Here is a 25,637-nt window from a genome sequence, read left to right as displayed (position 1 = left end):
ACAGAGAGTCTCGGAGCCTTCCACTAACCCCAGAAGTCTTCTCACAGAGAAGACTCCCTGAGCAGGGACCATGAGAGCTGCCAGTAAGCTGGAGCAAGTGCAGCAGAGCCCATGAGGATGGTCAGGGCTGGAAAACACAACGTAGGAGAAAAGGCTGAAGGAGCTGAATTTGTCCTGTCTCGGGAAGGGATAATGAAGGGGCATCTAAGGCAGTGATCCAGCACCCGAAGGAGGATATGGAGGCAGACTCTTCTTAGAGGTGCTCAGTGAAGGCACGAGAGGCATCTGGCCTGAGGTGCCCCTGGGGGAATTAGGACTGGTAGAAAGGAAACTATTCTTGTGCCTGAGAGTGGTGTAGCCCTGGGAGAGGCACCAGAGAGGCGGGAGCCCTGTGTCCTTGGAGAGGTTCAAGACATAGCTGGACAAGGTCCTGAGCAGCCTGCTTTGCGTGGAGTTAGCCCTGCCTAGAGCAGAGGGGTGGACTAGAGGCCTGCAAACCTCCTGCCCACCTCAGGCTTTCAGCAATCTGTGATTAAAAGCAGCAAGAAGCCGTGGAGAAATGACTTTGAAGGCAAAATTCTTCTTGCTGTTGCACTGATGCAGATCGGAGCTTTCAGGAGGCAGGTGATTTGGGGATAGTGGTGACCCTGGTGTGAGGACACAATGCTGGAGTGTTTCCCTGCCACTGCCATTCTCGTCAGTATTTGGCTGTTTCCAAAGAGCAAAGGTTGACTCGAGCCTGTTGGGTACATGGGACAGCAGCTCTGCCCTGTGTGCTGCCTGCAGAACCAGCTCCAGATTCAGCAAAGTGCTGCCAGGGGGTGCTTTCCACAGCAGTGCAAAGTCACGGCTTGCATGTCCCTGTGTGAATAGGCATGCGTACGTGGTGGTATAAGCACAGGTGTGAACCTGTGTGCACTGTCCCAGTGTGTGTGTGTGTGTGTGTGTGTGTGCATGTGTGTTTGCCCTCTGTGTGCATGCATGTGCAAATGCATGTGTGCACACCTGCATGTAACTCTGCATGAGAATACATGTGGTCTCATCTCCATGTGCATACTCTTGTGTGTCCCTGTGTCAAAGCATAGCTCTGCCTTCCTACAAACAGCATGATCTCTGCTGGTTGCTTCGTAGGGCGGGAGCACCTTCCGCATCCTTGCGTGGGCGGAGGTCAGCCCTGCCCAGATGATAGAGACCTGCCCTGAGGTGAGGTGGGCTCAGAAAGAGGAATGGAGAGGATGGTGGGTTACAGAGATGCGTGGAGATATCTGGAGCTGCCAGCAGGGACCCCAGGACAGAGTCAGCGCGGAGCTGCACGCACATGGACGTGATGTTGGTGCCTGTCGCTCTCCTCTGCTGCTACCAGTTTGTGGCAGGGATCTGCCTGCATCCCTTGACTTGGGCACTTTTGGGGGCTGCTGAGTGAGGGATCACAGGAGGGGAGATGTGTGGAGACTGAGCGGAGCTTGCTGGCAGATGCAGAGACCTGGGGAATCCTAGTGAGCACAGCTGCCCCTGGCTCAGTTCCCATGCAAGGAAATGGAGAAGAGGGTTGACTGTCTACTCCGGAAGACACACCAAGGAAAGCCATGCTAGAGCAGGGCCACCGCAGGCACTCTTAACAGCTGCTTACCCTAGGCAGCTTGCAAGGGCTGGCACCTATGCAGAGATGGGGAAGCCCATGGGGTGCCCCGTCCCCTCTGCAGCCACAGCGTAGGACTAGCAGGTGCATGTCCTGTTCTCATCATGTCCCCCATGACCCTGCAGGGGCTAACAGTTTGCAGTGCTGTGTTCAACTGCGACCATGACTGCACCCCTGGGGACATGGACATGTTGGGCCACAGAGACTGGGCATGTGCAGGGACAAGTGATCTGTGCAGCACTGCACACTGGGCAGGATCCCATTTGCCAGGAAGTTCAGCAGTGTGTGTTCATTCTCACAGGGCAGAAGGCAGGGCGCTGCGTGCCCAATGCTGGGCTGTGAGCTGTGAGATGCTAGCTTGGTGTCTAGCAGAGGAAGTGAGTGTCGGGTGCAGGCCCCAAGGATGTGTCCTGTCCCTGGGGAGGATAGGCCTCTGCTAGGATGGAACAGGCACCAAAAGGCTGGCCCATCTTCAAGGTCCTGCTGGAGACCAAGGGATGCTCTGAGCGGGACACCTCTAAGGTGCTCTTGAGAGGTTTGGCCCCTTCAGCAATAGGCCCTGGCCTGGGGAGGGGGTGCCATGGCACAGGGATGCCACTTCCCAATGGCAGCATGGGAGCGGACTCTTGCCCTTTCTGCAGTGACCTGGGGCAAGCCTGGGGCAGCGTGGGGCGCGTTGATACAGAGCAAGGGGCCAACAGGCGTCCCGGGCCATGGCCCAGGCACGGCCCTGCAGTGGGAGGTGCAGCTGCCCTGGGGTGCTGGGCACAGGGGCTGCAGCAGGGCTGGCAGCCCCGGGGCCTTGTACCAATGCTGGGCCGGCAGACGGCAAGCAGGGAGGCTGCAGCGCGGCCCGGGGACCCCATGTCGCAGCACTGTGACCCAGCAACGCAGTCACAGTGCCTGCGGCACAAGCAGGGCTAGAAGCCGCCCGTGCCCCTGCCGCTCTGCCACTTAGGTTCCCGGTGGCTGGCTGTCCGCTTTGGCAAGTCAGCACTAATGTTGGAGAAATCCTGTGAAAAAACCTTGCAAATAGTTAACAGGACTCAAGGACAAGGCAGAAAGAAAAACAGTACTGCAAAGGATAACGAGCTCTGACTAAATAACCTTGATGAAACCACAGCACTTTGAAGAATGCGAGGGGGAGGTAAGACAAAAACATCAGAGTAACCCAGAAGTCACCTTAGGTTCATTAAGGCTTATTAACATATTAAACTAGACACCCCTAAATGAATAATGAGATGGAAATGACAAGATAATGATGTTACAACCTCTTCTTCGCTTCCTATGCTAATTAACAGGAATGTGAAAGTGCAAGCACAGAACAATTGCCTGATGTAATGAAACTGTAACCAATAGAAAGATTTGTATAAAGTACTCCCTGAAAAGCGTGTATAAATCAAGAATGAGAGGGGGAGAAAGTGTGCCAGCGTTGTGGATTTATCACCTAGCACCCATCTCTGCGCAGAAATGAAATAAACAAACATCTCGACCCTGTGTGTCTATTGGTTGCTTGCACACCGGGTAACAGAACCCAGATTTTGGACAACACATACAGTGTCTCATCTCCACGACAGTGCTTTTTGGCATGTCCTGACTTCATGAGGAGACACCCTGGATCCATACCAGTTGGAGAATGTTGCTCTCCCTTATTCTGCAAGCTGAAAAAGAAGCAGAAGCAGCAGCAGCAGAAGCTGCAGAAGCAGAAGAAGAGGAAGAAAGCTCACTAGAAGCAGAAAGACGGGCGTATTAGGGAAGACTGTCTTTCAGCTACACTCCCCAAACCTCTGCAATTAGTCGTACAAGCCTTGAAGAAAATTATAGGGAGAGCGGTGGTTCATCAGGGCTTTCTGCATTTTAATGAGCCCCATGGGGTTCTGGTGCTGAGTGCATGGACTCAGCTTCTGAGAGCAGATTGAACCAAATGGTCAAGAAGTCAAAGTCAGAAGCCCAGCCCAAAGGTTTGCAGAGCATGAGTGGGTCCCCCTGAAGGCCATTAGCAACAAGGGGGGCTGATGAGAGCAGAACATTGTGATCCCCAATCACAGGCAGGCAGAGGAAATGCGCAGGTGGCTCTGACACCACGTAACCCCTTCCTGTGTTTCATCAAGCAAAATGGCCAGGCACGGACACCCAGCCCCTAGGAAGGGAGATCCTTTCCCTTGCACATTGCTCAGGGCTCTTCCTGGGGGCAGTGTGAGGGTGGGGGCGTGCAATGGCGAGTGCAGGGCAAGGACACAACACCTTGCAGGCTGCCCAGTGGGGCGAGAGAACGGCAAGGTCCCGGTGTCTCCTGGTCGGCCCTGGTGGCACACACAACAGCCCTAGCCGAGGGGACCAGGACTTGCCCCTTCTGCTTGTAAAACCTCATGAAGGTGCCGCTGGCCGAATCCCCGGGCTTCTCAGGATTCCGCCAGACGGAAGCTCCTTGGTGTCAGCTGTTCACGTGTGTGCGCAGACGGCTCACCCACACTTTTTGGTGCCTCTGACAAGATAACAGCGGGCAGAACTAACTGCAGCACAGCACCACTACTAGCAGGCAGTGCTAGTGTAATGGCATTGCTGGCCAAGGTAGGAATTACCATCTCAAAGGCATCTCAAAAACACCAGAGGAGGGTTCAAGACAAGCAAAACCTTTCCCTGTGGGGAAAGGGCAAACAGAGACGGGCTGTTTGGAGGCAAGGCTATGTGGATGGCAAGAGGGAAGAACTTAGACGGGGGAAAAGAGCGAGAAAGAGACTAAGAGGTGAAGCAAAGCAGGACCCAGGGCAGATCGTGCTTGTGTCTGATGTACTTCCATGGTCCCACGGAACCTCAGTGCTTTCCCTAACATCAGTAAGAGAAGAGCCAGAGCGGAAGGAATCACAGGCTCGCTGAGGCAAGGCAGGACCTCCGGCGGCCTCTAGCCCAACCTCTGGCTCCCAGCAGGGTCAGCTATGGTGGCAGAGTAGGTTTCCCAGGCCCTGAGGTACTCTTGAAAGCTCTTCTCCAGGCTGAACAAGCCCCCTTGCCTCACCCAGCAAGCACTTCCGATCCCCAGCCATCTTGGGAGCAGTCCATCGAACTCACTCACCCATACCAGGTGCATCCGCTGACTCTTTCAATCCGCGATGAGTTTTAGCAGTTAGCTGTGGTCTGCAGAAAGGTCCCAGGGAGGAGGGAGGCAGTACCCCAGCTCATACTAGGCCTCAGCGACTTGTAGACCAGTTGGACAGGCATCAGTCTGCATGCTGAGGGATCCGGCTGTTGTCATGGCGATGCTGGAGCGATGCTGAGAGGAAACCCCTGCAAATAGTTAACACGACTCAAGACCAAGGCGGAGAGAAAAACAGCATTGCAATGGATAACCAACTGCAGCAGAATGACCTTGCTGAAACCACAGCACGTCAAAGAATGTGAGAGGTAGGCAATTCAAAAACAGGAATAACCCACAAGTGACTGTCGGTTCATAAAGGCTTATTAACATGTTATCCTAGACACCCCTAAATGAATAATGAGATGGAAATGCCATGATAATGATGTCAATGCCTCTTCTCCACTTCGTATGCTAATTAACAGGAAGGTGAAAGTGCAAGCACAGAGCGAATAATGAAATTGTAACCGGTAGGAAAATTGGTATGAAGTACTCCCTGAAAAGCGTATATAAAACTGGGGGAGGTTCCTGAGCTCTGGAAGAAAGCAGACATCACTCCTACCCACAAGCACGGCAAGAAGGAGGATGCAGACCTGGCAGCCTGTCTGCCTGTCAGCCTCAGCTTGATCCCTGAGAAGGTGATGGAGAAAATCCTCCCCAGAGCCCTTTCCACACATATTTTCCCCAGAAGGGGACTGGGAATACTCAGCATGGCATAAGAAAGGTAACTCTACAGTGAATGGATGGGCTCAGTGGGTAAGGGCAGTAGGGCTTTCGTAAGCGGTTGATACACCAGAGAGTTGTGCAGCCATTCAGGGGGATCTCACTTTAATGAATGACTTCTACTCCAAAGTGCATGGGGAGCCCCGGGAACCGCGCAGAGCGGTCACAGCTGGGAAGCTGCTGGACACCCAGCTTGGACGGCCAGCCAGGAGTCACTCCGTGTCCTCTAAAGTGCCCTTTCACAGAATGGGTAAGGTTGGAAGGGACCTCTGGAGATCTTCTAGTCCAACCCCCCTGCTCAAGCAGGGTCACCTACAGCAGGTCAGACAGGAGTGCATCTGGGTGCGCTTTGAATAGCTCCAGAGAAGGAGATTCCACAACCTCTGTGGGCAACATGTTCCAGTGCTCTGTCACTCTCACAGCAGCGAACTCCCTCCTCATATTCAGGCAGAACTGCCTGTGTTTCGGGTTGTGCCCGTTGCCTCACGTCCTGCCGCATGGCACTACCGACAAGAGTCCGGCCCCATCCCCTTGACACTCTCCCTTCAGATCCTTATACACACTGAGGAGAGTTACACACTTGGTCAGACTAGAGCTATTTCTTCATCTCGACCGTATGCAGCTGGAGTAGCAACTGGCTGCAAAGTAGCTAGACATCGTCGACAAAGGGCAATATGCATGTCCGGCCCTGACTGGATTGGTCAGTGGGTAGAGAGCACCCTTTGGGGCTACTCTCACGTGCTCTGCCAGTTGCCTGAGTCCTCACCAGATCTTCCACAGGTGCTCTTACTACACATGGGCACATCTGAATGCGTGCAAAAAGAGCCAGTGCGGGAAAAGGAACATCACAGACAACATTGCTGCTGCTGCCAAGACCATCATGAGGTTCTAACCTCTTCCTAATGCACCCCAGGATACCTGTGGCTGCCTTGGCCACAGGGGCACATTGCTGGCTCATGATCAACTTGTTGTCCACCAGCACTCCCAGGTCCTTCTCTGCAGAGCTGCTTTCTAGCAGGTCAGCCCCCTCCTTGTACTGGTGCCTAGCGTTATTCCTCCCTCGGTGCAGCACTCTGCACTTGCCCTTGTCAAACCTCAGGACGTTCTTCTCTGCCCCACTCCCCAGCCCGGTCAGGTCTCTCTGAATGGCAGCACAGCACTCAGCTGTATCAGCCACTCCTCCCAGCTTGGTATCATCAGCAAACCTGCTGAGGAGGCACTCTGTCCCTTCAACCAGGTCATTGATGAATAAGCTGAGCAGGATGGGACCAAGTCCTGAGCCCTGGGGAACTCCACTAGCCACAGGCCTCCAACTAGACTCCGCACAACGGACGACAACTGTCTGAGCTCTGCCGTTCAGCCAGTTCTCAATCCTCAATCAACCTCACATTCCACTCATCCAACACACACTTCCTGAGCTTGCCTGGGAGGATGTTACGGGAGACAGTGTTGAAAGCCTTGCTGAAGTCAAGGCACACCATGTCCACTGCTCTCCTCTCATCTACCCAGCCAGTCATGGCATCATAGAAGGCTATCAGATTTCCCCTTAAGCATGTTTTCTCCTTTGTGAATCCATGCTGACAACTCCTGATCACCCTGTTTTCCTCCATATGCTTGGAGATGGCATCCAGAATGAGCTGTTCTATCACCTTTCGAGGGATGGAGGTGAGGCTGACTGGCCTGTAGTTACCTGGGACCTCTTTCTTGCCCCTTTTGAAGACTGGAGTGACATTGGCTTTCTTCCAGTCCTCAGGCACCTCTCCTGTTCTCCAGGACCTTTCAAAGATGATGGAGAGTGGTCTGGCAAGAGCATCTGCAGCTCAGTACTCGTCGGTGTATCCCATTAGGACCCACGGGTTTGTGAACATTAAGCTTGCCCAGAAGATCTCTAATCCGATCCTCCTGAAGCAAGGGAAAGTCTTCCTTTCTGCAGGCTTTCTCCCTTGTCTACAGCCTCTGGGATTCTTGAGGGCTGCTGTTAGCAGTGGAGACTGAAGCAAAGAAGGCATTCAGTAATTCTGCCTTCTCTGCAGCCTTCGTCACCAGGGCCTTTGCCCCATTCAGCAGCAGGCCCACATTTTCCCCAGCCTTCCTCTTGCTGCTGAGGTATAGGAGGAAGCCCTTCTTGTTGTCCTTAACATCCCTCGCTGGACTTAATTCCAGCTGGGCCTTAGGCTTCCTCGTCGCATCTCTACATACTCTGACAGCATTCCTATAATCCTCCCAAGTAGCCTCTCTCCTCTTCCACATTCTGTGTACTTTCTTCTTCTGTCTGAATTTGGCCAAGAGCTCTTTGCTTATCCATGCCGGTGTCCTGCCCCATCTGCTGGACTTCTTTCTCCTTGGGATGCCCCACTCGAGCTTGGAGGAAGTGATGCTTGAATACTAGCCAGCTCTCTTGGACCCCGCTTCCTTCTAGGGCCTTAACCCATGAGACTCCACCAATTAGGTCTCTGAAGAGCCTGAAGTCCACTTTCCTGAAGTCCAGGGTTGCAGTCCTGCTTGTTGCCCTAGTTCTTTTCTGCAGGATCCCAACTCCACCTCCTCATGGTCACTGAAACCAAGGCTACCCCCAACCTTCATATCTACAACCAGTCCTTCTTTGTTGCTTAAGACAAGGTCCAGCAAGAAAACCTTCCTCGTAGGCTCCTCCACCACCTGTGTCAAGAAGTTACCATCGATGTACTGCAGGAGCCTCCTGGACTGTTTGTGCCTAGCTGTGCTGTCCTTCCCGCACATGTCAGGGTGGTTGAAGTCTCCCATGGGAACCAGGGCCTGTGATTGGGAGGCTACTTCCAGCTGTCTGTGGAAGGCCTCATTGACTTCCTCTTCTTGGTCAGGTGGCTTGTGTTAGACACCCACAATGGGGTCCCCATGTTAGCCTGCCCTTTGATCTTCACCCATAAGCTCTCCACTCCTAGGCAGAACTCGAGGCATTCCAATTGCTCTCTTACATAAAGAGGAACTCACCACCTCGCCTTCCTGGCCTATCTTTCCTAAAACGCACGTAGCCATCCACGACTCCATTCCAGTCATGTGAGCTATCCCACCATGACTCTGTATTACCAGCTCCATTACATTTCGAGCTTTACAAACCTTTCTAGTTTTCCTATACCTCTGGCATGTTCAGTGTTGTCCAGCATCTGTCGTAGGTGTAGAACCGCTAAGCTCCAAGAAATTCTTCTCCTTAACAAATGATGAGTTCTCGAGTTCAGCGCAACCAGCCGGCACAGCCCAACACTCTTCAAAGCCTCAGGCTGGGAGCAGAGAGGCTGGGGAGCATCTGTGCTGAAAAAGACAAGAGGATTTTGGACCCAGCACATCCCCTCAGGTGCAGGACAGAGGCTCCCAGAGGTGACTAGCCTCAAAAATGGGCAGAACCTCTCCTCAGTTGTGCCCAGCCTTGGTCCTGGCTCTGCTCTACCTCTGCACCCCATGGTGGGGGGCACCACTCAACCACTGTCCCAGCCCATGCCATGGGAGATGCTGTCCTGGGCTGTTCCCTGCACAGGGATGGGGAGCTGCTACAGGTTTCACATGGGTTTGTGCTTCCCAAGGAACACCCTTTTGCTTAAAAAATGCAGTTAGCCAAATTGTAATTAGAGAATACCTTCACCTGCTTTCTTGTTTGGATGCCAGAGGATTAATAGCTGCATTAAAAAACAACAACAACAAAAAAAATCCACCCCAAATTTTGTCTCTCTTGCCTCTACTACCTAACTGGGCATTGAAAACTTCTCCATGATTGATAATCATCAAGGAACAAATCTAGTACCTAAGCTCCGAGGAAATTAAAAGGGAAAAAAAAAAAAAAAAAAAAAAAAAAAAAAAAAAGCCCCGAAAGGGGATATTCTACTTCAAAATGAAGTAACCTTTTTAAAGGTCGGTCAGGAGCTGTGAGCACAGAAGCGGTGCCTGCAGTTACCTTGTGATACGCTCCAACAAGCAATCCTTTCTGCTCCTACAACTAAAAAAAATGGGTTCGTGCCCGCGGAGCCCTTGGCTGAGCAGCTCTGCTCATGTGGACACACCAGCACTGCACAGCACTTGTATAAATCCACAGATCCGCATTTACCCCTCTGGCCTTTGCACTTCCTTGCCCACAGCCCTCTGCAGCCCATTACCCACAACAGGCACGCATGAGTGCTGCCTGGTCCACATTTACTGCACAACCAGGCAGGTTGTGGCACCACGCAGAGGGCCATTGACAGGCTGGAGAAAGGGGCAGAGAGGAACCTCATGAAGTTTGGCAATGGGAAATGCCAAGTCCTGCACATGAGAAGAAAAATCCCCAGGCATCAGGACACATTGGGGACTGACCAGCTGAGGAGCAGCTTTCCAGAGAAGGACCCAGGGATTCGGGTGGGCAAGTTGGCCATGAGCAAGCAACACATCTGTGTGACAAAGGCGGTCGACAGTGTGGCTGTTGTGAGGAAAAGGAAGTGCAAGGGGTCTTGTATCTGGATGCACATCAACAGAAATGCCAGGAATAAGGAAAGTGCAGAACAGACTCATGGACACCCATTCTGCCCACTCCTGGTATAGCACTAGTCTTTACTTCTTCACATCAGGAAACTGTTTCCCCAAAGAAACTAAACAATCCCCCAATACCTACAGTACTTGCACCAGACCAAGCAAGCACCCCCAGCACTTGGTGCTCAGACCTCAGCTGAGCAGCTGCTTTTCCCAGGCTCTCTGACTCAGGAGAGAGAGTGAAATCCTCCCACAAGGGCAGCCCAAGCAACAAGCACATGGGCAAATTCAGCTGCACAAGGTAGATGAGGCGGTAGCTGCACCCAGGCCCCTCTGCTGTAGTCCTTCAACCTCCCGTCAGCGGCATCACAGATGCCTCCATCCTGATATCCTGACTAGCGATTTCTTCTTCTTAATGCACATGGCATGAAAAGAACAGATCTGGAATTAAAACCCCTCTTTCTTTCTTTCCCTTCCACATCCACAAACACTGAAAACAAATATGTATCAAAGGAATTTAATTGCAGCTTGCCTATCCCGTTCTCAGGAAGTGGTGACTTCACAGTCTTCATCAAAGCCACCTGCTGGCATATCTGACAGCACAGCAATAGCGACCTCACAAGCAAAAGCAGCAGCTACGTGCCTACCCCTGGCCTCTCACATACTTAAACAAAAGTGTCCTCACACTCTGCATTGAAGCCATGCTTGTGCTGCTGGCCTCAATGGACAGAGGCACAAAAATCTCGGAAGCACAAACAGCACTGTCTGCACTGCGGCTCTGCCAGGTACTCATGCAGAACCAGAACTCAGAACCAGAAACAGCAGCAATGGGTCTGCTGATGGCCTGTCAGATTCTTCAGCAACAATGATGCTCTAGTTAGATTCCCGGGGGCCAAATGTCCTGTTTGGCAAGCCAGCACAAACTCTCTCTCACACACAAACACTCTTCAGCAGCAAGCAGTTTATTAGTAGATACTTACAAACAGACCGACTTGATGGTAGTCTCGAGAAGGACCACTCCAATGCTTGTCCCGATCATCTGCATGATGAGAGGGAGAGTCGGCAGGCACAATCTTTTCAGGCATCCCCGAGGAGGCAACGTGGCCCTCTGTTGTGTAGCAGCCTCCCTCTCCTCTGGAAAAATTCCGATATTTATGATTATTGGCGGTAGGTGGGTATCCTGGAACATGGGGCCAACGAGTGCAGGGAGTCTAGCCCAACTCCGCCCTGGCTGCGTAACCGGGCTAGGATACTGCACACAAGTGCAGACTTATTTCGGGGGCCACTTTGACTGTGGGGTTCGCTATTTCACTACTCTTAAACTTGAGACCTTCATGTTGACTGCTTCTCATGGTTATTCTGTGGCTGGGAGCCACCGAATCTATGTGTAACCAAACGCTGTTCTTTCTCACAGATTTCCAAAACCTTGTTAGTTACTTATTTGTATCCTGCTTAACACAGTGGTACTGTTCTAGGCACTACAAAGTTACAATACTAGACCATTCTCACCAAGTATCAGGTAGTATAGACACAAAAGTTACAACACGGACCATTCCCACCAACTATCACCTAGTACAGATACAAAGGACAACAGAATCTGCATCGAAGGAATGTGCTTCCATGTTGCTGGACTACCAGGCCCTAAGCACAAGGGCAAGGGGAACCATGTGCTTGATGCTGTCTAATCAGGTACTGAAGCAAAGTTCACCTCACAAATACAAAAAGGAGCACTGTGTCCACTAGTGGCCTGGCAGACACTGAGGCCAAATTTCTTTACCAACACAAACATCAGCAATATGCATCAAGCGGGACTGCCAGCTCCTGAGGCTGAAGTGATGTCACAGGCATCCATGGAGACATAGATCTGCCTGGCCTGTTAGGGACTCAGGCACAATTGCCCTAAACAAGTACAAGCAGCAGCAAGGGGCCTGCTCCCCATTCATGAAGCACTGAGACACAAGGGACCTCACCATCTGCACCAATGCTAGCGGCATACTGTTGGCCTACCAGGTTCAGAGGCACAACTCACCTCGCAAGCGCAAAGGGCATCAAGGTGCCTGCTGCTGGTCTTTCTGGGACTGAGTCACAAGTGACCTGAAAAGTGCAAACCTTCACGGAGGAGAAGCTCACCTGCGCCACTCTCGTGGCCCTTCATTATGCTGTTACCACTACAAACATAACAGTCCCCTGCAAACGGCTTTCATCTCCTGGCAAGGCTACATGGGACATCTCCACTCTGTCACCCTGGGCACAATCCATAACAGGGAACAATTGGTTGTGCCTTTCCTTTATTACCATCAAGACTGAGCTGTGCGCCTTTGCCCTGGAGCACTTACGCATTGCTCACTGCCTTCCCTTGCCTCCACCTCCCAAATACACAGAGAATCTATTGCGCTAACACCAAAGGTGGCCAAGGAACTCCGGGTTCACAAGGCGTGTGCAAATGATCAGCACAAGATCAGGCACAAAGCTGGCTCCTTGCATGATGCGGCTCTTTTCACTGGGCAGCATCCTGCTGTCTTTAGGCAGAGGAGATTGCTGCTTTCCACCTCCCTCCCCTCAAGAACCTCCACCTAGGGTGGGGGGAAGGAGTTTAGTTTACCAATACAAAGTTAGAGATACATCAGGGAGCCCTGAAGGCCTCCTGAGCCCGAAGTAACTTTATTGTGCATATCCTTTATCAAACCTATCCTGTTTAACGCCTTACGAGCATAGTTTGGCTTGCAAAGCTGAAGTTGTTTTATGCAAATAACTCTGTGAGCCTCTTCAGTATTATGGCCCTCATCTTTTCAGATACTCGTCTCTTACCTAAGGGAGTCATTTCTGACCTGGCAGTTCAGATGTCCATCTCTGCTGAGCATATTTTGCAATGTGTCACTAGGTTTTTGGAGGCCTGCAGTTTCTGCAGTTCTTGCCAGGGTCCCCAGACAGAATGCTTACTAAACTCCCACTTTCAGCTGATCAGATACAAGTAACCTTCCCATCAACAGCCAAGCCATTTGGCTACTGCTGGTCTGTCAGCTGCTAAGGCAGGAGTGACCTCACACACACATGCCTCAGCCATGATCTTGCTGCTAGCCTGTCCGAGGCTGAGGCAGACACAACTTCCCAAGTAAGAACATAAACCCTGTCTGTCACAGAAACTGCGAGGCCATAAGCAACCACATGTGGGTCTGGTAGGTGATTGTTAGGACATCTCTAGCTGAGCAGCTGACAGCTGCTCTGATGAGCCTTTGGCTCATGCCTGAGGTAATTGTTTGCAAGATCACTTCTGCCTAAGGACCTGGTAGGCCACCATGAGGCACAGGGCCAGGATGCTGATAGTGAGGTATTTAGAACTGAGTATCGGGCATACCAGAAACAGTTGCATGGCTCGGATGGTGACTGAGAGATCACTTCTACCTCAGCCTCTAAGAGGCCAGCTGCAAGCACGTGGCTGAGGGGATAGTTATGGTGTAATTTCTGCCTGAGCACCTGACTGGATGGAAGCCAAGACCATGCTAAGGTCGTTTCCATAAGGGAAGGGGAAAGATCATCAGCAGGCCCATTGGCTTGGTAGGCGATTAGGAGGTCACTTGCATCTGGTCAGCTGATGCAGCTCCTGGTCACCAGGAGACTGGTGGCTGGAGACATTTTTATGAGATTTATTGATTCTCAGAAGCCCATAGGGCAGTGAGAGGCACACAGCCATGAAGGTGCCGGTGAGGTCACTTCTGTGTCTGCAGGTGCCGGACCATGAGCAGGCACATAGGTGGGAAAGTGACTGTGACGTCACTTCTGTGGGTGAAGCTGATAGGCCAGCACTTCCCTCCTGTCTGGGATGAGTGGTTGTGAGGTCACGTCTGCCTGAGTACCTGATAGGCTGCCGTCAGGCACAGGGCCGGGATGTTGGGTTCTGTGGTCATTCGTTTCCGCGGTGTGCACGCCTTACTCCGTACAGAGTGAGGAGTGGCATGGACAGCCCTGGGCAGGGAGTGTTCGGGGGCCACTGAGCTCTGCGCAAGACACACAAATATCTTTTTAATGGTGCAGGCATGAGTGTAAAAGAACGGCTACTGGATCTTTTGAGGGCAATTTTTTTTTTCTTTAAAGGAAAGTGATTCCAGAATTGGGGTGGACTGCAGTCACAGGAATACAGACAGCTGGTGCCATTGTAGGTGCCCTGTTCTCCTCTGCCCAGCCTCCATCTGCAGCTCCAAGGGGCTCCCACAGGTCCTCCATGAGAGCTGCCAGGCCCAAGCAGCTACCTCCGACACACTGGGGCCTCCCCAAGTGCCCCTGGGTGCCTGTGCTTAGACACCTGAGCTGTGCCTGGAAAGGTGAAGAATTGTTTTCAACATTTAAAGAAAAGATAGGAGCACCTTCTCCTCAGCTGAAATGGCTGAATAGTTTTAATAAAATGTCAACATTTTCCCATGAAAGCACACTGGAAATTTTCAGGAAAGATATTAATCTCAGGAGAAGAAGTACTGCTCTGCCCCTTGTCTTGCATTACCTTGGGCTCTCTTTGGCTATTATGCTGTCGATGTAATCTCACTGATCTTTCACATATTTGCAGCTGTCCTCATCAAAGTGGTCATGTGTAAAGTTCCCTTCATATCAGACTATCTGGACTATCTGGAAAACTTCCTGTAACTTTCCAGTTTTCCTCCTCCCCTTGCTCATTATCCATCAGATACCTCTCAGCTCTCCAGTTGTTGCTCTGAGCCTCAGGGAGCCTCAAACTTGCCTTGTCTTTTGAGGAGTCTGATTGTCTCCTTAGTCTACTCCGTAGCAGTGCTTCTGTCTGTCCATTTCTACCTACCAGTCAAAAACAGTCCAAGGAAGGTAATTTCTTGTGGAAAGTGGCCCTCACTGGAGGCAGCTTGGACTTAACATACAGTAGAGGAGTGCATTTGACTGTGTATTAAACTGTATCTTATTTTATTTTTGTTTGCAATTAAGAAAAACCCTCCTATGTCTGCAGCCAATTCTCTAAGGAGAACAGGCAGGAATTGGTGCGTAGGAGCCGCAACATTCAGCTACAGATTCGAATGGAAACAGGCTAGGTTTTAACAGGAGTGATGTAAGTCTCCAGTGGCTGATGAGAGAACTGGCAGGGTTGGGAGGTGAGGAGGAAGGTTGTCTGTAACAGGTCGCATATTGAAAATACTGCTTTTTCCTCATGTTCAGGTTTTATTGTGGTAGAGACAGTCTGCCCATTGCCTCTTGTCCTGTCGCATGGCAGTGCTGATCCGAGTCCGGCCCCATCCCCTTGACACTTCCCCCCACACCAAGGTATTTGTAGACATTAATAAGATCCCCTCTCAGCCTTCTCTTGTCCTGGCTAACCCCCCCCAAAACTGCCTGCCCCCTGCCCACAGCCCCTACCAGCCGGATTTGCCCCATGGCTGCAGCTGCCTCAGCTGCCTCAGGAGCCCCAGCCCCTGGCTGCCCCTGGGCATGGAGACTGCCCACCAGCTTCCCTATTTCAGACCTACACGGGGAATCCCTGGCTCAGAGGTGGCCCTTCACAGGTCGCCCTTGTGTAATTAGCTAATGAGCAGCTCCCCACACCTCCTAGCCAGCCCCACAGAGGCCTCACTGCAGTGAGCTGCAGCAGAGACCGACCAGGGTGATGTCAGGGCCCTTTGTGATCTCCACTGTCCCCCCCACTGTGACTCCAATGGTCCCTCGTGGTGTCACGTAATGCCCCACAGCATCGTCTCAGTGTGAGGGGAGGGGGACGGCTAGGATCTCCCAGGGAGCTCCCTCAGCCATCCCACGGTCCTGTGAAGGCCCCCCTTTCACCACTGCTCCTTCCTGTCCTGCCTGAGCCCCAGAGCCGGCATGGCAGGGAGACACCCCAGCCGCCCTGCGGCAGTGTGGGGTGAGGATGAGGACCATCCCCCCAGCCACCCCATGGAGGCCTGGGTCAAGGAGGAGGCCAGACCCCCCAGACGCCCAAAAGAGGCTTGGGTTGACGATATGGAGAGACACCCTGGCATCTCCATGAGAACTGGGGTCAAGGAGGAGGATGGACCCCCAAGCTGCCCCATGGAGGCCTGTGAGGAGGCTGAGCAGGCAGATGTGATCCTTATGGCCATCGAGGGCTTGAAGGACAGCAGTGCCTACAACACCTCAGCGGCAACACACGTGCTCGAGGATATGATGGGATACTGCGCTGCCAGGCCAGAACACGTAAGCCTCCAGCCCACTGGTGATGACCCCCAAGCACGGGGCTCTAGAGCACAATTTGTCAGGCAAAGGGGTTTCCTGTGGCAGCAGGCTGGTGCCAACCCGTGTTTCTTCCAGTTGCAGCTGACTGTGGCACATATCTATGAGCACCTGCCAGGCATCAGTGAGGCCGCAGCCTGGGACATGCTCAAGACCTTCCTTCTCCGCCTGACATGCCACTACCCCAGTGAGGTGGTCACTGGCCTGCTGAGCTGCTCCCCGACCTGTGACAGGTACACTTCCCCTGTTGCCAGCCTGAGTGCAGCAGCCGCAGGGCCGCAGCTCTGCTCCCTCCAGGCCTCACAGATCCGCCGGGTAGGCCAGCGCTGGCAAGGGTCAGCAGGATGCCACAATGCTGACCTGACCCTTTCTGGCTTGGACTCACAGTGTTGCCGTGGCCATGTGGGAGGTGATGGTCTCCCAGTCTTTGACAGCGGAGAAGGTGCTGCAGGAGCTGCTCTGTGTGCTGCAGGAGCGGCCCTTCTGCAAACCGGGCACCACCATCAAGGACCTCAGCTGCATCCTCCCTCTGACCGTGAGTTGCCCCACAGGCTTGCTGGCTGAGGGAAGCCTCCCCGTGCATGCAGCTGTGGCACTAGTGAGGGCTGCCATTGGTGTCTTTGCAGGCAACCCGGGCACTGAACATCATCCTCCTGCAGCACATGTGCAAGCAGCAGGTGAAGGCACTCTTCCCCCGCCTCTACCTGGCGCTCTTCTTCCAGCTGTCCTTTACCATCGTCTGTGCGCAAGAGGACATCCCTGCCTTCAGCCGTGAGGGCAAACTCATGCCTCACAGGCCTGCCAGGTACCCTGTCTACCCGGTCTGTCCCCCAGTGCCCATGCTGGAGAAGGGGATGACAGATCAGTGCTCTTCTCCCTGCGCAGGGTGGTGGTGCAAGCCATGCAGGCATTGTTGTGCTGCAGCGGCTATAGGGAGCAGGTCACTGCCATGCAGCAGCGAGGTGGCTGGGACATGATCAGCCAGCCTGAGACTCACCTCACGGGGGTTACCTTGCTGGCCAGGTAAGCCCCTTCCGGTCCTTACTCCCCGTCCCACCACGGGGTCCCACTGCACTTTGCCCATCGGTCTTGGCCACCACGGTGACTCTCCTGCCCATTGCCAGGCAGATGCAGGGCAACCCCCTGGAGGAGCGTGCTGAGGTCTTCCTGAACCTGAGCGTGGCCCTGAGGGGCAAGGACAGGTGCCAGGAGACCCCTTCTATGGCCTTCTTCATCGAGGTAGGCTGTGAGGTGCTGGCATGAGTGGGAAGGGGTGGCTGGTGACAGCAGAACGAGGACTCTGCTGGTGCCTCTGTTAGTCCCCAGCTGTCCCCTGTGTCTCACGCACCCTCTGTGCTGGCGCTCAGCGCTCCATGTGCTCTGAAGAAAGGCCAGAGGGCTGCAGATGGAGCCAGGCTGAGGGGATGGGGACATGGGGATGGCGCTGAGGGCACAGGGATGGGGTGGAGGGGTTGCGCACAAGGGGCCAATGATGAGGGGATCCAGCTGGAGCTGGGGCTGCCCCTGGGGCTGGGGCTGGGGCTGGGGCTAGGGCTGGGGCCAAGTGGGAGGTGGCAGTGGGAATGCCGTGCTACTTGCCAGGGTCCTGGTCCTAGCTGTGGCCACTGGTCCCTGTGCCACCCTGGCCCTGTGCCGTTGCAGCTGCTGCAGTGCCCTGATCTGTGCGCGGCAGATGACGAGGTGGCACTGAGCCTCTGCCAGGAGCAGCTGGGCAACGAGCGCCGAGTCATGCGCTGGCTGGCGCTCCGCGGCCTCCTCTTCCTCTCTGAGAGACCCGCCACAGTGAGTGAGCGCTTGCCGCCCGTGCCTCTGTACAGAGCATTTCCACCATCAGTGGTCTGAGGAAAATGCTGCATGTCTCGCTGCAGGCAAGGAAGATGCAGAAGCTGATCCCGGACGTGGTGAAGCAGCTGCAGGATGCTGACGGGGAGACAGATGCCAAAGCGCTGGTGGTGCTGAGTAACGTGCTGCACCACATCACCCCATCGCAAAGCAGCCACTTCGCTGTGCACCTGGCCCATGACCTTCTGTCCCTCTTCTCCAGTGTGAGGATGGCGGCAGGGAGCTGGTAGGGAGCCCTTTCCGGTTACTCCCCATCGCCACTGCTGACGTTGCATGTTTGCCCCAACAGGAGGTCAGAGCGGTGCGGGAGCTGGCCATGCAGCTCTTTGGGGAGCTGCTGAGCCGGGCAGCAGGCAGCGAGAGGCAGCAGATGAAGCAGGTGGCACGCCAGGGACTGCTGCCCCTCTTCCTGCATCTGAGTGACCCACACCCCGGGGTGGCACAGGTACAGGGCACTGTGGCAGGCCGTACGGCCACCCGGGGGACACTCTGGGCGGCGGCTGTGGGGTGTCCCTGGCCTGGCCGTGGTGCCATCACCCGTCTCCCCACTCCTCTGAAGGTGGCCCAGGCAGCCCTCGTGGACGCTGCAAAGCTCCTGCACTGGAAGCAGCTCCGGAAGCTGGCCGAGAGAGCACAGATCTGGGGTATTGGCGAGTACCTGGTAAGGAAGCCCCAGCAGCGCCAGGCCTGTCCTGGAGGTGCTGGCCCCTGTCCCGCTGTTGCCAGCACCTCTCCTGGGAGCCAGCCCATGTCCCAGCAGTGCCAGCATCTGTCCTGCAGGTGCCAGCCCTTGTCCTGGAGGTTGCTTCTCCTGGGACAATTTGCAATCTGACTGCTTGCAAAGCCAGTGCCAATCCCTGTCCCAGCTATGCCAGCATCTTCCCTGGAGGTGCCGGCCCCTACTGAAGCAGGGCTAGCTCTTTTCCCAGAGGTGCCCACCACTGCCCCAAAGGTGCCAGCATCTCTCCCGGCAGTCCTAGCCCCTGTCCTGGCGGTGCCAGCCCCTGTCTTGGTTGTGCCCTCACCTGTCCTGGGAGGGGGGGTGGACCCAGTGTTGGCAACGCCTGTCCTAGAGAGGGGATAGGTGTCCCACAGAGGGGAGCAGGCTCAGCGGTGCCAGCACCTTTACTGGGGGTCCCTGCAGGTGCGGAATGCCGGGCCGGTAGCCAGCGAGTATGTGAGCTGCAGCTGCCGGTACCTGGAGGATCCCCGGACTCCCCTGCGTGAGCAGGCGGCATACTTCCTCGGTGAGAACCCCCTCCCCCCCAGGCACCCGCGACCCTCTCCCCAGCCCCAAGATCCTTCTCCTCAGCCCTCTTCCAAGAGACTGTGTTCCCCTCCTCAATGCCCGTGACCCTCTCCCCAGCACTGGGTTCCTCTCCCCAGGCCTCACCCTTGAATGCCGAGGTCCCTCTCCCCAGCACGTGGGACCCACTTCCCAGTCCCTAGGTCCTTCTCCATAACACCTGGGTGCTTCTCCCCAGCCCTCCTGGCCCTCTCCCAAGAGCCCATGTCCCTCTCCTCAGCGTCTGCGACCCTCTCCCCACCACCAGGTCCCTCTCCCAAGCCCCTGGATCCCCCTCCCCAGCCCCCACAACCCCCTCCTTAATGCCTGGATCCCTCTCCCCAGCACCTGAGACCCTCTGACCAGTCCTTTTGTCTTTCTCCATAATGCCTGGGCCCATCTGCCCAGACCCCAAGTCCCTCTCCACAGCCCCTAGGTCCCTCTCCCCAGCACTAGATCTCTGCCCCAAAGTCCACGTCCCTCTACCCAGCCCCAGATCCCTCCCTCCTGGCCTGGCTCTCACCTTGTGATGGGTTGTGTGTGCTTAGGGCTTGCTGGGCGGCTCCTGGACTGGCACGGGGAGAACCTGGAGGAGATGTGCAGCCGTACGTAGGACACGCAGGGCTGGCAGGGGTTGGTGAGAGGAGCCTGGGCCTGGAGATGCAGGGAATTTCTGGGGCATTTGAGGGCCAATGCTTTTGGCCAGGCAGAGAGCACCCGTGCCCTGCACAAGGCTCGAGGGCTCTTGCCTACCTTCCTGAAGGGAATTTGGGGAACATTTGGAGTATCACTGAGCACAGGCAGGTTTCCTGGTGCCTGGCTTCCCCTTGGCCCTCCCTCAAGGAAGGGCCTGGGGGCTCTGCTGGTACAGGGCATGATCACCACTCTTTCCTCCCATCACAGTACTTCAGCGCTTGGAGAATGACAGCAGCCCCACAGTCCGCTTCCTGGCAACATACACAACCTTTGCCCTCCAAGAGCCCAGGAAAGCATCCCCGTCAGGCTTCACCATCCGAGCCCTGCTCGCTCGCCTGCGGAGAGTCTGGCAGTGGTGGCACCAAGGCTGAAGAACCAGTGTGGGATAAGCTTCCCATAATTCAGCATCCCCGAATCGCCGGTCCGCCTCCAGTGCAGAGCACATTCAGCTAAGCAGGTAGCTCCAGGCCACGTCTCATCGGACTTGCACAAGCAAGAAGATGCCACAGCTTGCCTGGGAAGCCCTGTTTCTGCATTTGCCCATGCCCATATTAAAACAAGGCTTTTTCTTGTGTACATTTGGAAAGCTGGGGCAGGTAGGCTGTTGGGGGCTGCAGGTGAGTGTGGGAGGAGGAGTGCGGATGCCATGGAGAGGAGGTGGATGCAGCTGGAGAGCAGGAGGTGATGGAGGGCATGGGAGCGAGTGTGCCTTGTCGGGCCCTGTGGCAAATTGAAGGGTAAAGGAAGCAAGCTGGTGCACTCACAGCCACCTCTGGGGCATCTGAAGGTGTACGTGACCTGCCCTGCAGCCCCATTAGGACACATCCATGTACCTTTCAGTGCACCTCAGGGCCTTCTGTGGGCCCTTGAGTGCACCCCAGGGCTCTCTGTGCACCTTTTGGCATGCCCTATGCCCCTCCATGCAGCTTTTGGAAAACCCCAGTAGCCTCCATGTGCCTTTCTGTACAACCCTGGCCCTTCTGTGCACACTTCTGTGCAGCTCAGGCCCCTCTGAGTAGCCCTTTGGTGCTCCTCCGTATCCTGAGGACGGATGTACGAACCCTCACAGAGCCTCCACAAGCCCTGCTCCCCCTGTACAGCTGCCCCTGAGCCACAGGCTCTGCAATCCTGCACGAGTCCCACGTCACCTCCAGCATCTCCCCAGACACCCATGTGCTGCACACGGCTCTGGATGTCTCCCGTAGCACGACATCAGCCTGATTTTGCCACTCCTCTGGGCTGTGGGTGTCCCCCACAGCTCTTCTGGGATGAGGGTCTTGACGAGGTCAATGCTTCCACAATGCCTCTTCTGGTGTCCCCCACAAGTTGCTCTGTGCCTCCTCCTCTTCCGTTCCCCCAGGGCTCTTCCTTGCATGCCCAGAACCATGTGCAGCATCAGCATCCAGATGTATGCAGCACCCCTTGGGTATGGACCTCCTCCTCCTCCTCAGCAGGGCCTGCTGAGGGCTTGAACATGCCATCTAGCCCCTAAATGCCTCCAAACTTTGCTCCAGCACCCTCACCAACTCCAGAGCCTCCCTGAAGCCTATCCCAGGGCCTTAAACACCCCCAAAGCTGCCCCAAACCCTGCCCCAACAGCAGCAAGCTAGCCCTTCACTATGCTTTATTCTCAATAGACAGATATCACTGGAATGAAATAGGGCAAAGAGCAGGGACCAGCCCCGCAGCTCCATCCCCTGCTTGTCTCTGACAACGGCATGACTGGATGCCAACACACCTCCGGTTGACCTCACACTGCTCTAGGATCCTCCTTGCTGCTCAAGCAGGGACGGGAGGTGAGAAGAGGGAAGAGAGGCCTGGGAGCGCTGCAGGATGAGCAAGCAGACTGGACTGATCAGGAAGGGCCTTTACAGGTGGAGGAGCTGGAGGAAAACCCTCCTTGTGCATGACCTGGGTCAGACGTAGCCTCAGGAGACTTTTCACAGACAGAGATGTGCCACCAGAAGGTGCCCCGTTCGCCTGACATCAAGGCCAGAGATGTTGCCAGGGAGGCAGCCAGCGACACGGAGAGCACGCCTCTCGACCCAGCAATGCCCGGAGGAGCCGAGCCAGTGGCATCTCCTTTGGCCAATGGCTTTCAGGATGCAGGGGACAGCATGTCCCTTGCCTCATCAGCAAGCACAGGAACAAAGCCAGAGGCCTCCCCTGCAGCCCGAGGTCCTCAGGATACAGGGGGAAATGTGACTCCCTCTCCAACAGTTCCTGCAGAAGCTCTGCCAGAGGCCTCTCCCTTGACCAGAGGCTCTTGGGATAAGAGCTACAGCCTGCCTTGAAGCATCATTGCTCATGGAAGTAAAACCATCAGCTTGTCCCTTGGCTGGAGGCCATCATGATCAGGTCAGCAAGGAGCACATCACCAGCACCCACCATCAAAGGGAGCTGCTGTGCGAGCTGTGCCTGCGGTGTGCAGCGTGAGTGCAGAGAGCTGCCCCATTGTGTGGGACCCTCCTGCCCATGGTGCCTCTCAGCCGTTTACCCTCTCCCATATCTCCCGTGGGGGAGATGCCTGGTCCTCTCTGTTTCCAAGTGCCAAAGGCTCAGGGCTTACGTCTCCTCTGCCAGCTGTACCGCCTTCAGCCCTGGGGCATGGAGGCCGAGCAAGGAGGGAAGGGGTGGCCCCCTCCCACACCCAGTGGGCAACCCATGTACCCTTTCTGCCATGTACCCGGCTGCCTCCATTCCTCCCTGCCTCTTGTGGCCCCCAGCCCAGCCCTGCTGCTACAGCCCCACAGCAAGCCTTGTCCCATTGCTCTGCCAGCTGCAGGTCCCATCCCTTGGGGCTCGCAGCCATTGGCAGCATCCCCCCACCCCAAACCCTTTCCCCTCATACATCCCGGGGCACCAAGATCCTGAGCATCACCAGCTGATGGCACACGGCTGTACATTCTTGCTCTCCCCAGGCAGGTTGCCTCTGAGCCCAAAGATGAGGAGAAGTCATCCTCTTCCTTCAGGCACACACCAGAGGCTGAACCAGGAACGTATGCAAAGTGAGAGCTCTTCTGGGACTGACGGCCTTGTCCCGGCACAGCAAGCAGCACTGAAACGCGCAGCAGTAAGCGCTCTGGAGTTGGCTCTGCCGAGGCCACAACCCCTTGGGAAAGCCCTTGGTGGCAGGGCACAGGCAGCTGCTTGCCCTGTGCAGCCTCCTGCCCACTACTCTCCTTCCCCCACAGGCATCACCTCCCTCAGGGACACCTCAGTCCCCAGGCAATGGCCCTCGGTGCTCAGGACTCTGAGCTTTGGGCTCTGCACAGAGCTTTCTGCTGCTGTTGTGTCACAGGGCAGCGAGAAGAACAGCGTGGATGCAAGTGCCACACAGGTCCCCTGAGACTGGGGCTGGTGCACAGCAAAGAGGCAGAGCGATGGAGGCTGTGTCCTGGGTGCGAAAGAAATGCATCGTGTCCCACAGTACCCATGTGCCCACACAAACTCTAGACAGCAACAGCCATTTTCTGCTTCAGATAAAACCCTCGGAAGCTTTTTCTCCTCATGCTACTTGGTGTCAGGCAGATCTCCAGACAGGCTAGTGCAGGCAGTGGCAACGAAGCCAGTGGGGCCTGGCAAGAAAGCCACTCAACCAGTCACAGAGCAGCTGGGGTGGGAAGGGGCTTCTGGAGGTCTCTGCTCCAGCCTCCTGCTGCAAGCGGAGGCCATCAGAGGGAGTTTCCCAGGGCCTGGCAGGGTCGAGCTCTGACTGTCTCTGTCAGACCAGGCTGACAGAGGCTTCAAAGGCTTTTCGCACTCTCTGTAGGGAATTTTCCCTGCTGCTACTTGTGTCATTGGCCTCACCTCACACATCCTGTGCTCCAGCTCTCAAACAGCTCAGGGGCTTCCCCTGGGCTCACACCGGTGTGCCCCATCAGTCTGAAGCTTGGGACTCTAAACTGGAATTATTCTAACCTTATTCGAGTCTCCAAATCCCACAGGACACTCAAATGCCCAATTACCCCATATATACCAGTAGTTCATATGCTGAGATTTCCGATCCTCCAAAAAATGAGGAAGAAATGTTCTTAACAGTGGAGTACCCAGGTTCTGCTAACATTTTGAAAGAACCAAACAAGAAAGGCATTTCTGCCCATTGCCAAGTGGCTACAGCCGGATGTACCTGGGCTCGCTCCAGGGCGAGAGCTCCACAAAACTTCTTTTTTATTCTATCTCAGATAGCGTGGCCAGGATTATGATTTTTTAGTGATAGAACATGTGTTTGCAAGTTTAACTTGTTCATTAAAGCATTAGAACAAATGCTCAAGCACACCAAAGGAGGGAAAAAAAAACCCTACGAAAATGACTCTTTCCATTGGCTTCAGTGGCTCTGGGGTGAAGCCTGAGTTTGGTTTGAAAGAGGAAAGAGTAAGGCTGGATGACCTGCGAGTGACTATAATCTGCTTGATGGCTTCTGTGCTTTTCAGGGATATTTCTTCTGATTGCTCCTCAGCCTACAATGCACTCTATTTTTCCCTTTGCTGGGCACTCCAACCAAGACTTCAATCTGCGACCTTAAAAGTCCTGGCTGGCTGAAGACTACAAGATGCCGCTAATGTTTGGCTCTCCCTTTTTTAGCCAGAGAGTCTCCTTGCTCTCTCAGAGCACCAAAACTGAGATGCCTTTCCACTGGGAATCGATACCTGCTCAGCCCAAGGTTTCAGTCCTATGGGACTCAGCCCCAGGCTGAAAAGCTGCACACGGGGCTCTGTAACTCCCCTGAGCACAAGGGACTGGAGTCACATCACGGCAACCATAGAAATGGCCCCAGAAGCCAATCCTGCGACATCTGACCTGAATGAGACCTCCTGTATTTCCCTGTCCATCTTAAATGTTCTTTCTAGCTCCTTAGCCCTGGGGAGAAGTCTCAGCTCCTGGACCAGTGCGGAAGGCACCAGTACCTGCCGGTCCTATTGCTACACTCAGATTTTCATTCTGTTGAACTAAACCAGGTCCCCAAGTGACCGGCCAAGGTGTCCACACTTCTCTCCAGTGCAGAAAAATGGACTGCAGTCCTGCACCTTTTCAGTTCCAGTCTCTGGACACATGGAGTGGCAGAGCTATGGGAACAGTGGCCACATACCCCCGGAAGCCAGCTGGATGGGCACAGATGGGACCTGGCCCTTCCTGGCACGTGGAAAGCCCAGAGGACAGCACCAGCTATCATTTATGTTCCATACATCCAAGGATGGTGGAAGGAGGCTGTTGGAGACTCCCTGGAAGCTCCGTTTACAACTTTCTTACAGACAGCTCCTTTCCATCGTTTCAGAGGAGGCTTTTGGCCAGAACACAGAAAAAACGTGAAAGACAGAACTAGCCTGCAGTGCCATCTTGAGCGTGAGTGATTTCTTCATTTTCTTCATCAGTTCTTTAAGTTTCTGTCTTGTTCTTTCCTCCTGGGGAGTTCCTATGCAGCTCATGATAAGAAACAGGAAGGAGCAGTCATAAAAACACCAAGAATCTGACACACACACGCTTGGTGCATACACAGTAACTTCATGAAGGCTCTCCATATGCACAGAAGATTAGCATACAGTTGTCGTATTAGGCAGAAAGCAAGTAAGGATCACTGGAATGCTGCTACATAGTTGTCCTTGTTTTCA

The 25,637-nt window shown here is 54.5% G+C and overlaps 1 protein-coding gene and 1 pseudogene across 1 annotated transcript; both read left to right on the top strand.

Moving 5' to 3' along the window:
- LOC134143744 (DNA polymerase epsilon catalytic subunit A-like) overlaps positions 1-14,603 on the top strand; it is an 85,697-nt pseudogene extending 71,094 nt beyond the window's left edge.
- A 1,194-nt stretch (positions 14,604-15,797) lies between these two features.
- LOC134143742 (maestro heat-like repeat-containing protein family member 7) lies at positions 15,798-20,399 on the top strand. Its single transcript, XM_062582033.1, has 12 exons — positions 15,798-16,148; positions 16,263-16,417; positions 16,572-16,719; positions 16,811-16,989; positions 17,070-17,207; positions 17,309-17,423; positions 17,847-17,987; positions 18,074-18,250; positions 18,337-18,492; positions 18,607-18,708; positions 19,192-19,294; positions 20,236-20,399. Exons 1-12 carry the CDS (start codon positions 15,798-15,800, stop codon positions 20,397-20,399), a joined length of 1,929 nt encoding a protein of 642 aa, XP_062438017.1.
- Positions 20,400-25,637: the final 5,238 nt, after the last annotated feature.

Source organism: Rhea pennata, chromosome 8 (genome assembly GCF_028389875.1).
Source record: "Rhea pennata isolate bPtePen1 chromosome 8, bPtePen1.pri, whole genome shotgun sequence".
Taxonomy (NCBI): Eukaryota; Metazoa; Chordata; class Aves; order Rheiformes; family Rheidae; genus Rhea; species Rhea pennata.
This window is presented reverse-complemented; position numbering and strand designations above follow the sequence as displayed.

Bases quoted from the DNA above. Each gene is read 5' to 3' on its own strand.
- LOC134143742 (XM_062582033.1), top strand. From the start codon at position 15,798: ATGGCAGGGAGACACCCCAGCCGCCCTGCGGCAGTGTGGGGTGAGGAT. The intron at 17,424-17,846 runs GTAGGCTGTGAG...GTGCCGTTGCAG, and splicing joins CTATGGCCTTCTTCATCGAG to CTGCTGCAGTGCCCTGATCT. The intron at 17,988-18,073 runs GTGAGTGAGCGC...GTCTCGCTGCAG, and splicing joins TCTCTGAGAGACCCGCCACA to GCAAGGAAGATGCAGAAGCT.